General features: G+C 38.1%; 2 protein-coding genes across 3 annotated transcripts; one reads left to right on the top strand and one right to left on the bottom strand.

Moving 5' to 3' along the window:
* The first annotated feature begins 374 nt into the window (after window positions 1-374).
* Window positions 375-1679, top strand: LOC112171976 (thioredoxin H-type). The gene is made up of 2 exons (XM_024309115.2): window positions 375-532; window positions 1241-1679. Exons 1-2 carry the CDS (start codon window positions 443-445, stop codon window positions 1514-1516), a joined length of 366 nt encoding a protein of 121 aa, XP_024164883.1. The 5' UTR covers window positions 375-442; the 3' UTR covers window positions 1517-1679.
* A 531-nt stretch (window positions 1680-2210) lies between these two features.
* Window positions 2211-6833, bottom strand: LOC112171973 (beta-galactosidase 5). 2 transcript variants are annotated; one of them, XM_024309113.2, is made up of 18 exons: window positions 6461-6831; window positions 6247-6342; window positions 6036-6148; window positions 5795-5861; window positions 5611-5703; window positions 5329-5472; window positions 5138-5226; window positions 4940-5045; window positions 4767-4854; window positions 4479-4597; window positions 4216-4380; window positions 3913-4091; window positions 3694-3803; window positions 3470-3579; window positions 3217-3327; window positions 3009-3119; window positions 2697-2899; window positions 2211-2612 (listed from the first exon to the last, which is right to left on the bottom strand). In XM_024309113.2, exons 1-18 carry the CDS (start codon window positions 6635-6637, stop codon window positions 2498-2500), a joined length of 2196 nt encoding a protein of 731 aa, XP_024164881.1. In that variant the 5' UTR covers window positions 6638-6831; the 3' UTR covers window positions 2211-2497. The 2 variants fall into 2 exon arrangements, with proteins under 2 accessions (XP_024164881.1, XP_024164879.1); XM_024309111.2 differs by having other exon boundaries at window positions 3470-3803; window positions 6461-6833.
* Between the last annotated feature and the right edge of the window lie 4335 nt (window positions 6834-11168).

Here is an 11168-nt window from a genome sequence, read left to right as displayed (position 1 = left end):
TTTAAAAAAAAAAAAAAAGAATTGAAAGTCTTTCAACTTTCAACTATACCAAGACCCGTTTAATTAGAAAAAATTCATTTGGAATTGAACGTTGAACCTACCTTTGTATAGACTATAGAGGCAGATACGTCACACGTGACGTTTAATTAGAAAAAATGCAGTTGGAATTGAACGTTGAACCTACCTTTGTACAGGGGCAGATACGTCACACGTGACTTGCATGCGTGCGTGCGTGGTTATTGCGGTGTGAGCGAGCCCCATCCACACCGCCTGACTTTATTCGTTTTGGGCTTCTTGTTGGATTTCCAAGAGAGAAAAGTAGTTAACGTCACGGCACAATCCTTCCACCTAAATTTTACATCTCGACTAAGGTCGGCCGTGGGCTATATATATACACCCGTATTCTTATTCATCGCAGAAAAAAATAAAGGAGAAGAAGAAAATGGCCGCAGAAGAGGGACAAGTCATCGCCTGCCACACCACTGAGGCTTGGGACGAACAGCTCACGAAGGGAAACGAGACCAAGAAGCTGGTATTTCTCGATTTCAATCCAGATTATCTGCTGCCAATTTTTATTTTAGAGAGTAAAGTTAATCTGACTGGATTTACATACCTGTCTTGTTGTCTATGTTCCGCTGTTCTTGTATTTGAAGATGTTGAATTTTTGGCTACAGATTTAGGATAGTTTTGGTAATTAGGAGCAAAATTGGGTTTATTGCATTTTCTGGTTGGAATTTTTTTTGGTTAGTACAATGAGTTTTTGTCTGACGCTGCTTTGTAATGTCTATAGTTGCTTAGAAATCTGGGTTATATGGCTGTGGTTTTGGCCCCCTCCTATATTTTAGAAATGATTTTGTACATTATTTGACCTAGCCGATGTCAATAGATGGAACTTGTGGCTTCAAATGAGGTCAAGTTTCGGTGAACAAGAACAAGAATTGGGTTTGTTTTCGACAATAGAAAAATATGGCTTAGCCGATTGAATTAACTACTCACTTTGTTGTCAATGTTAGTAGATGGACTTTGTGGCAACAAATTGAGTAGGACAAGTTTTGGAATTCAAGAACAGGAAAGTGGTTTATTCTCTAAATAGAAAGAATTTTGTGCGACTGCTTTTGTGATGTGCACATGACTTCAAAACCTTGTTTTAGTGTTATGCCCTCTGATTTTATACTTTACTTAACCTAAGCTACCTCCGTTTAATTACTAAAGTGCATTATTGTGGTGCCTGTTTCAATAGATTGTGGTGGACTTCACTGCTTCATGGTGTGGACCATGCCGTTTCATTGCCCCAATCTTGGCAGAGCTGGCCAGGAAGACCCCGGAGGTCACATTCCTGAAGGTGGATGTTGATGAGCTGAAGACGGTTGCTGAGGACTGGTCTGTGGAGGCAATGCCTACCTTTGTGTTCCTTAAAGAAGGCAAGATTGTCGACAAGGTTGTTGGTGCTAAGAAAGATGAGCTTGTGCTCAAAGTAAGCCAGCATATTGCTGCTGCTGCAACTGCATCTGCTTAGTATTATCTGGACAGAATATGAATCTCCTACTGCTTTAGTGTTTTACTATGTGTATGCTGCTACCATTGTTTGCCTTGTTATGTGAAGCATTTGTGAATGCTTAAGATGTTCAGAATCTTTAAGATGATATTCTAGCAATGCAATGTGTTAAATTTGAGTCGCCTCCTCTTTGCTCATACCTTAAGCAATTTCAGTTATGCTTCTTTTCTTGACATGAAAATTTGGATACAACTCTTTGGTCTGAGAAGTTTTGAACGTCTCCAATTCAGTATATTGTGAAACAAGTCTCTAACTTGAAGCGTCGATATCATAATTTTCATTCCATCTTTTGCTAAATTGCCAAACAACAATCATATTTCGAGTCATTTTCGTGTATAAATTGGCAGCCAATTTAATTGAACTTTGAGGCAAAAGCACTTGCCTATACGTAACAAACTACCATACAGAATCATATTGCGAATCCAAACACCCATTCTAATAGGTAATGATAAATAACAGTCAACTATATGCCTTGATACTTTGCTTCAGGGCTAGCTTCGCGTGCAGCCAATGTGTTAAATTTGAGTCACCTCCCCTTTGCTCATACCTTAAGCAATTTCAGTCATGCTTCTTTTCTTGACATGAAAATTTGGATACAACTCTTTGGTCTGAGAAGTTTTGAACGTCTCAAATTCAGTATATTGTGAAACAAGTCTCAACAAGAAGCATCGATATCATAATTTTCATTCCATCTTTTGCTAAATTGCCAAACAACAATCATATTTCGAGTCATTTTCGTGTATAAATTGGCAGCCAATCTAATTGAACTTTGAGGCAATAGCACTTGCCTATACGTAACAAACTACTATACAGAATCATATTGCGAATCCAAACACCCATTCTAATAGGTAATGATAAATAACAGTCAACTATATGCCTTGATACTTTGCTTCAGGGCTAGCTTCGTGTGCAGCCAATGTTTTCTATGATGATGATAGGCTTTTATCTTGTCAGTGATCTCTTGACCAGGGTAATCTTCGATGGATCACCACCAAGTTCTTCAAAAACTACGAGTAAATTTTTTGTTGGCTTTAACCAGGACCGAGGGACATGATACCTGTAAAATGAAACCAAAATTTGTTTGACGACTCGGAGAAGAATTCATGTTTTGTCGTGAGAGTTCGGTAGTTTTAGGCATTACCATCGTTGGGTTGGTTGACCACAGCCTAGTTGACACTTTGTCTGCCGGTATGTCCCGGTGTAACTGCACATACTACAGTCGCCATTAGCAAAAGCCATCCAGTATCTTCCAATACTCTGCCCGTTGATCCACACTTGACCCTTTCCCATGCTCCGCATGTCCAAAGCCAATGGTTCATTTCCTAAAGGTGCGTTAAAATAGGCCTGCACATACAAAGCCAACAGTTACTCTAGCTTGTACTAATTTTTACCACAAATAGCTGTTTATGTGTTCCTGTTCTTCCTCTCTCCCTCATTGTCTTGGTATCCTTACCTTGTACCATTTTAACTGCTGGTTATGAGTAGCTAGTGATGCTCTGATCCAATCAACGGATGAGGCTCCACTGGGAGAGATCAAATTCATTGTCTCTCCATTTAGGCCAACCTGTTTGGAAAGAGTTTTCTGTGAGATTGAAACCTCTGAGAAAAAAGAGAATACAATATCAAGTGCCAAAAAATATAGGGGGAACTCTTTCTCTGACCTTGTATAACCACTTCTGTATTGTTAAATCTTTCCTTCCCCGGCTAAGACCATCCAGAAAAACTGGACCTTGGATTCCTGTTTTCCATGTCTCAAAATGCAACCCAACATTCTTCAACAACAAAAGAAAACTTCATGAGTGACTGAGTTAACTAATGGGATTCATTTTCTACAGTATGTGTTGAAATTTATTGTTGCAGACTGGTTCAGCTCATGCTGCCCCATCTGAAAGTTGAGGTAGGAAGGGCACTAACCGGTAGTCCAACAGCTATGCTGAGCAGTGCAATTCTGTTTATTCCAGCATGAAGGTTCACTGGTTTTGTAAATGTAAATTCCCTCTGCTCCCTAGTTCCAAAGGCTGAACCTGTAATTATGTTCAAATTGGAGTCAAGATAGATGCAAAATTTGAAGCCTGAATCAGATAGAACAATAAGTTCCTGCTCACTTTCTGTGGTAGAACAAAAATGCTTTGACATACCTGAGAACTGTCCATTGATGAAGACATGGATGGCATGACCTGCTGACTGCAGAGTAAGTGTCGGCCATTTTCCTCCATGGAGAAAAGACTCCCATGAATTGATCTCAATGCTAAATAACATAAAAAACGGGAAAGGTCAAGTATGATCACAGATGATGTATTTGGGGAAGAAATTACTACGACATTGTTTTCTCATTGAAAGGAAAGCGCAGCACTCACTTGGTCATGTACCATAGATAGTCACTGGTATCTCTAGTGACATTTATCTGCTCTAGAAGTCCAATAGTTGATATGCTCGACCTATCATGTAGAGAGGAAAGATCTTCACCATAAGTCTCCCAATAAAGCAAACGATTGTGGGTTGGGGTCATCTGCACCCGTGAAGTTGGGACTCCCACCTTGATGAAACGAGGGCATTGTATCAGTAACTTTAGAGAGATGTAAAGATTACTCATCATAGTTTTGCAAACTGCTATTAAAAACAAATGAAGATTGCAATATGGGCCCTACATCTTTGCTTACCTTTGCAGTGTTAAATACTGCATTTCTGCAATCAGGAAGGATGCTGACAGACCAAGCAGGTAGATCATAGTGCATGTTATTAAAAGTCACAGTTGCAGCAGATTTCATATGAAAGTTCGAGAGAAAAGCTGCACAGCTTCTTGGTCCTGAATTGAATACATAAGCCTGCAAGATAACCATACCACATGTAAACTTTTTCTGCAAGGTCATTATAGTGATAAGTTTCCTACTAACAGAAAAAGTATGTATAGGAAAAGTCCCACCTGCTGATAGGTTCCTAATGAAGTAACAGTAGGATCAGATGAAACTAAAGCATGTTCAGATAGCTTAATAGCCCTATGAAGCTCCTTCAGATGAGTATATTTAGGTTCTCTGATCAAACCTGAAAACGGTTAAGCAGATAGTTCCAACTGAGAGCTCAAATATATAACCAAATCCCAGTGTGCCAAGAAATTCTTGAGGAATTATGCATGATTTCTGAAATTAAATTTATTTCAAAAATTCAAAGACTTGGAATATTGGAAATGAAGATGAAATCTTTAGACTTTTACCATATTCATCAATTGGAGCATCATAGTCATAGCTTGTTGTAATGAATGGGCCTCCAGCAGTGCGTCCGAAGTTGGTACCTCCATGATACTGTCATAGACTATAAACAGTGAGGTTCAAAATTTCACTGCACATTCTAGTCTTGAAATTTGAACTGATTAACAAGGAAACCAACCATGTAGTAATTAACATATGAGCCACCCTTCTGTATGAAGCGAGCGACTGCAAATGCCAAATCTTGAACAGGTCGGTGGTGAACTGTGCCGCCAAACTCAGAAAACCTAATCATTTTTGTTGTGTTGGCAGAAATCAGAAGACTAAATTTGCAGAGAAAATCAATCAACTTCAGAGGTAATGGTAAGATCACACTTACCAGCCACTCCAAGCCTCAGTCCACAAAGTAGGCTTGTAAGGTTTGTTGGGAGTGAAACCATCACAGTAAAAACCATTACATGAATTTATCTGTCACCAAGATATAATAATTAGATCAAACCCAGGATTTGAACTCTTGAACCAAATGTTAATTAAGTATTCGAGAAAACTGAAACTATCAAAATAGCTCACCATAGGGTCGGGGGCATCATCTTCCTTGCACATCACCCATGGGACTCCGGTATTCATTCCAACGGCCATTTTGGCAGCCCAGTTTATGTAGTTATGACCAGCAGCTCCAAGTGCCTTGCTTTCTGGCCCATATTCATTCTCAATCTGCATATACACAATTAACCAAACAAGTTCATGAGTTTTGGGGAAAATGTAGCTTAGATAACATGTGCTAAAAATATACCACAAAGAATTCATAAGATTCAAATATATTACAAGCATATACATCAAGAATCAATTTACCTGAGAAAGGATTATGGGGCCACCTTGTGATGCAAATAGCCTTTCATTTTTCATCATCTGGACAATTTTCTGGGTAAACCCTTGCATTGCCATCTTCAAAACAAAAATAAAATGGAAAATCTTATAAATTTCAAATCCACATTAAATCTTGAAAATGTGGGAAGATAAAGGAGTAGAGAAGTACCTTGAATGGCCCATTGTCTGTTCTGAAGCTGATTCCAGGAACATATTTTAGCCAAACAGGAAATCCTCTGTGTCAAATCAAGCACTCAAAATAAGAAATTTTTCTTTTGCCAAAAAAAGAAAAAAGAAAATTGAGCTAAAGAAATAAATCTGATATGAACCCTTTACTCTTCTAACAGTAACAGAATTCACATAAAAGTCTAGAATTAATATATAAAAGAAAATAAGAACCAGTACTGTACCCAAAATTCCATTCTGCACAAACATAAGGTCCAATTCGCAGATGAAGGTAGAGCCCTGCTTTCTGTACTGTCCTTATGAACCGTACAAGATCATATCTCCCCTCAAAATAGTACTGAAAAATCAAAATAAAAATTAGAAACCAATAGTAAAACTTCAAGACTGAAACTTGATAAGAAGGAAGTAAGAGAATGTGGAGACCCAGAATAGTACATTGCCAGGAGAAGGTTCATGACCATTCCAGAAAACATAAGTGTCAATCACATCCAACCCTCCATCTTTAGCTTTCTGTATAAGACCTTCCCACATCTGCACCAATTTAATACACCCCATTTCAGTATTCACACAAACAAATCACCAAAACTTTCACAAGAATTACAAAAAGACCAGACAAAAGTAAGAAAGACAGAGAGTGAGTGAAGTGTACTTCAGGGGTGCTTCTAGGATAGTGAATTGAGCCGGAGATGAGTAGTCTTCTCCGGCCATTGATGAGAATGGCCTTCTTGTCATAGCTCACAGTGGTGCATTGGATCAGCTCAGAACCCACAAACAAGGCGGCCACCAAGTACAAAGCTAAGAGCTTGGAAACCGAGTGAGTTTCCATTTTGTGGAGGGAAATTTGAAATGGGAGAGCTTTAACGGTGGAATGTATTTGAATGGCAGAGTGAGAGAGAAGAAGAAGCTCTGAGCTTTCTGATCTATAACTCTGCAACTCTGCAGAGGCTGACAGCAACCACCGAGTTCTTGTTTCAAATATGTTGTACTGACTATTGTACTGCTACTACCAAATTTATAAACAATACTCTGGTCACACTGTTTATTTTAGTATCAATTTGTTCAAAATCTTAAACTGACTGTTAGATCCATAGTCAAACAAAATATCAACTATACCAAGTTCTAGCTAGTAAAAAGCAACACTATAGGACAGCATTGGTTTTCTACTTTTGAACTTCAAAAGTTTTACCATATATATGTGAAATTTCAGAAATGTGAGATCGATGCTAGATTAATTAATTACTAGTCACTCACGGGGTGTTTCTAACACATTGAACTAATCTAACGATTCAAAACATGCACTGTAAAAAACCTCGAGTTTAAAGTGATTAATCATAGCTCAGTGTTCAAATCCCAGCAGGTGAGATGGATTAGGAAGATGATGATCATGTGGGCATGATAAAACCACATGCTCTCAATTCCCAAAAGCATGTAAAACAAGCTCTCGTGCTTTCCATGCCCGTATATACAGTGCATTTGCCTTTTGTTAATTTGTGTATAGTAGTTCTGAAAATGGAGCCCATTCGATTGCGCTATTTGCCTTTGTTAGTTTGTTGTGCCAACCCCATTCAAATTATAATTGTGTGACATGATAATGCATGGCTGGATATCTATATCTACGCCAAAGACAGAGAGACTTGTCTATGTCTGATGGCCATGTGATATGTCCTTACGCGTCTGATAACAAATCCTTTGCATATCAAATCGTTTAAATGTAGTATTTATCGAAGCCAACCATTCTGGTGAGAAGATGAGCTTAATTAAATATGTTTAAATCCAAATGTGGTGGACTGATTGGAACTTGGCCATGACTCATTACCAACCCTCATCCGTCTCTGCACCGTCACCTCTGAACTTGACAATATTAATAATTATAGTTTTAAACATTGTTGTTTGAGATCTAAAACTTTTATATAAGATTTGAGCATCATATAATATGACGTCTACAGCGTCGGTCGGAGTGTTATCAACTCTAACAAAGTAATATCCAACATCATAGTATATCTTATACCATATCAAATATCACGTCATTTGATACTTGTATTCGGCAAACAATTAGAAATCGGGATTACATTTGCATTACTAGTTTCTTTTTCTCACATCTTCCTGAATAGTGAAAAGGCAATAAAGCAGGTTGGATAAGAAGGAAGGAGACCAAGACAGCGGCCCAAATATTGCAGGAACATGATGAATGTTCAAAGTCATTGACGCTGGTCTGGTCCACTCCCTTTAGACAGTTTCCTTCATTTCCACTCTTACTATTTGTTGTTCATCTAGTGCGGGGAGGGCACCTACCCTAATGTTTGAGGCACGGGGGTCCTTGTAACATGTGGGCAATCCATGAAACTCTCTCGTGGTTTTTTTTATATATGATTTCAATATGTAGCAGAAGCAATCACTCTGTTCTTGAGTTTGGTATTTTTTACGCAAAGGCCATGTGATTAAGATTTATTTCTAGTATAACTTGAATCTGAAGCATGAAATCATAGAGGGGAGAAGACAGTGATGACTGATGTTTTTCAATTAGATAACCTGTATTTATGCACAAGACTTATAATATACTTATGGGGGTCATATTTTGTAAACATGTCATATAAAGTAAGATTTGATACATTCAAATCAGACCAATCATCATCACCACTTCATAAAGAAAGGCAGCACAAGAAATTATTGATAGAAGCTGTCATCACCAAAGCAAAAGGCGATACAACCTTATAAGTCAAAAGATAAAAAGAAATAAAGAAGGAAGATGACTCACTATCCTTATTGGCTTATTTATCACGAGATGAGTTCTTTTTGTTCAAGTGTTTAATGCGACTTTACTAAAGTAAATAAATCAAGATTAATGAACTGTCCTAATTAATTAGGAGTCACTAGAAAGAAAATACAACATAAACACTGGACAAAGTTTAAGAATTTTACCTAATTATTCTTCTATATCTTGGTTCAAACTTAAAGCACAAGTGAAAAATGTTTGTTTAAAAATTGAGATATCATTGAACGACGAGTAAGGAACGTGTAACGGGCCACCGTTCATGGCCGTCTGTCTCCCTCTAGTATCTAGTCTACTTTGTAGTGGGTCCCTCACTTGACTCAGATCTCCGTTCCGTTTACGTCGGTGCGAATCAGCATGATCCACATTTCAGCTGTACGGCTTTAGTTATATCTTATATACGAGCGTGAGGCCCGAACTGAACATGCCAGAAGTAGAGTTTGGGTTGGGCTGAAAGTGAAATAATAACAAAACTGCAATTGGTGAGAGCCCATTCGCAGTAGGAGGTTGGTCCAGTCCAGGCCCAAGACGATTTCTTTTTGTGATTTGACGAAGGATTTGCAGTTGCAGTACTACGTAGGAAGAAAGAGAGCACTGGTCATGGCATAACCTTGTGGAGACTTCTTCTAAATCTGTAAGTTTCTTTCTGATTCGTTATAATCACTTCTGTGCTTATTTCTCATAGTGAATTTTGCTAAACCCTAAACCTTAAACATTGGGACTGTGGTGATTTAAACTTAGGTTTTGTTATCATGTCTACAAGGTGTTTGTGAAAATGCCTGAACCAGTTTCCTCCGACGATATTTGCATTATTTGGCATCCGCAACTAGGATGCGACCAAGACTATAATCTAAACGCTCCATCATGGGAAGTCGAGAAGTTCAATGGAAAGAACAATTTCAAGATGTGGCAAGTTGAGGTATGTGATGTCCTAGCCGTTGAGGGTTTAGTTGAAGCTCTGGATGGGAAACCCAGTTACATGAAGCAAGCCGAGTGGAAGGTGCTTGATCAGAAAGCTTGTTCGATACTTCGGTTCTATATGTCCAAAAAGGTCAAGCAGAAAGTCATGGCAGCGAAATCCGCGAAAGAGATTTTGGAAAAGCTTGGGAAAATTTATTTGAATAACTCATTTAATGAGCGAATTCTCAAGATGCAGCTTTACAAGTTGAGGATGGATGAGAGGACTACTAGTATGCAGGAGCATGTAGATGAGTTTAACAGGAGGGTCTGGGAGCTTTCAGGGTATGATGTGGAGTTTAGCGACGAAGACAAGGTTGCGATTCTTCTGGCCTCGCTTCCTGAAAAGTATAATGATCTAGTGATGGGTATGATGTATGGGAAGGACAGTGTAGTTTTTGATCATGTCGTATCTTTGCTTCTATATAAGGAGAGTAAGAATGCTGAAGCTAAAGCTCGAGTGACAAAAGATCAGAGTTGTGGTGGTTCGAAGAGTTCCAGGTCTTCTAACTCGAGAAATTATGAAGGCAAAGAGTGTTATTACTGTCATGAAATTTGACACATTCTGAATCACTGTCCCAAGCTGCAGCTGAAGAAGAGAAATAAGAATTTGTTCTAAAGCATGTTCAATTGTCAATCAGACTGAATGTATGTAGCTAGCTAATTTCGAATTTGATTTTCATTAGATTGTGACAATTGAACGTTTGTTCTAAAAATCAGCAGCAACCATGAGAAGCAAACAAGAGCGAGCAATATCTTGTAATTGCTGAAGCAATTCTAGGATGATAAAGAGATCATAGAGCTTACTTCCTAAAGTAAATATGTTTAGTGGAAGAAGTACTTTTCGTTCGCCTTTCATTGAAATCATGGAGAGAGAAGGGTGAGCCCATGCAAGCGAGCTTAAATGTACTTAAAAATATAGAAAATTACTAATCACCCAAATGTTTTTTTGTTGGAGACCATAATTTTCATCAAAAATTGTGTACTACACATGGTTTTTGACGAAAATTAAACCTCACCAAATTCTTCTCATTGGTAAGGCATGGTTTTTGAGCAATTTTAGAACTAACGAACCTAAAAAATCTCGACTTAAAATTTTCATTTTACGTTTTTTCGAGGTTGGAAATCTGGAAAAAGTATAAGAAAATTTTATTTTTGCAAACCTTCACTTAGAAAAAATTCTAAAAATCGTGATTTATCAATGATGAGATTATATTATTAGAGTATAGTTTTTTATTTTATTTATTTATTATTATTATTTTTTTTTAGAAAGCATTAGAGTATAGTATTTGAAATGAATGGAGTAGATTCTGACATTCTGTTATGTAAACAATACAGAAGCAGAAAAACTAATACGCTAAGCCCGGCCCAACAGTGAAATATCTAAGCCTGCAAGCTTGGCCCAATTGTCTTGAATTAACCGTCACTAGGTTTCAGTTACCCATATAAAGACCGAGGTCTCTGGTCAGTCTAACGCAGTGCGGCAGAGAGAAAGCAATTCTAGAGCGTCGCTGCGGCAGCACAATCTGCGAGGACCGTCGCCGACTCACATAACCTTTCCGGAGTCTTCTTCTTCAGGTATCTATGATAATTCTCCCTTTATATAAAAAAGGGACTTTCTCTATCTCTT

This window comes from Rosa chinensis, chromosome 6 (assembly GCF_002994745.2).
Source record: "Rosa chinensis cultivar Old Blush chromosome 6, RchiOBHm-V2, whole genome shotgun sequence".
Lineage (NCBI taxonomy): Eukaryota > Viridiplantae > Streptophyta > Magnoliopsida > Rosales > Rosaceae > Rosa > Rosa chinensis.
The sequence above is the reverse complement of the archived record's forward strand: the minus strand, read 5'-3'. Positions and strand labels throughout refer to the sequence as shown.

Coding starts and splice junctions, on each gene's coding strand:
- LOC112171976 (XM_024309115.2), top strand. CDS start 443: ATGGCCGCAGAAGAGGGACAAGTCATCGCCTGCCACACCACTGAGGCT. Junction 533..1,240: donor GAAACGAGACCAAGAAGCTG/GTATTTCTCGAT, acceptor CTGTTTCAATAG/ATTGTGGTGGACTTCACTGC.
- LOC112171973 (XM_024309111.2), bottom strand. CDS start 6,637: ATGGAAACTCACTCGGTTTCCAAGCTCTTAGCTTTGTACTTGGTGGCC. Junction 5,862..6,035: donor TGTGCAGAATGGAATTTTGG/GTACAGTACTGG, acceptor GATTTGACACAG/AGGATTTCCTGTTTGGCTAA. Junction 5,046..5,137: donor ACTGAGGCTTGGAGTGGCTG/GTAAGTGTGATC, acceptor AAAAATGATTAG/GTTTTCTGAGTTTGGCGGCA.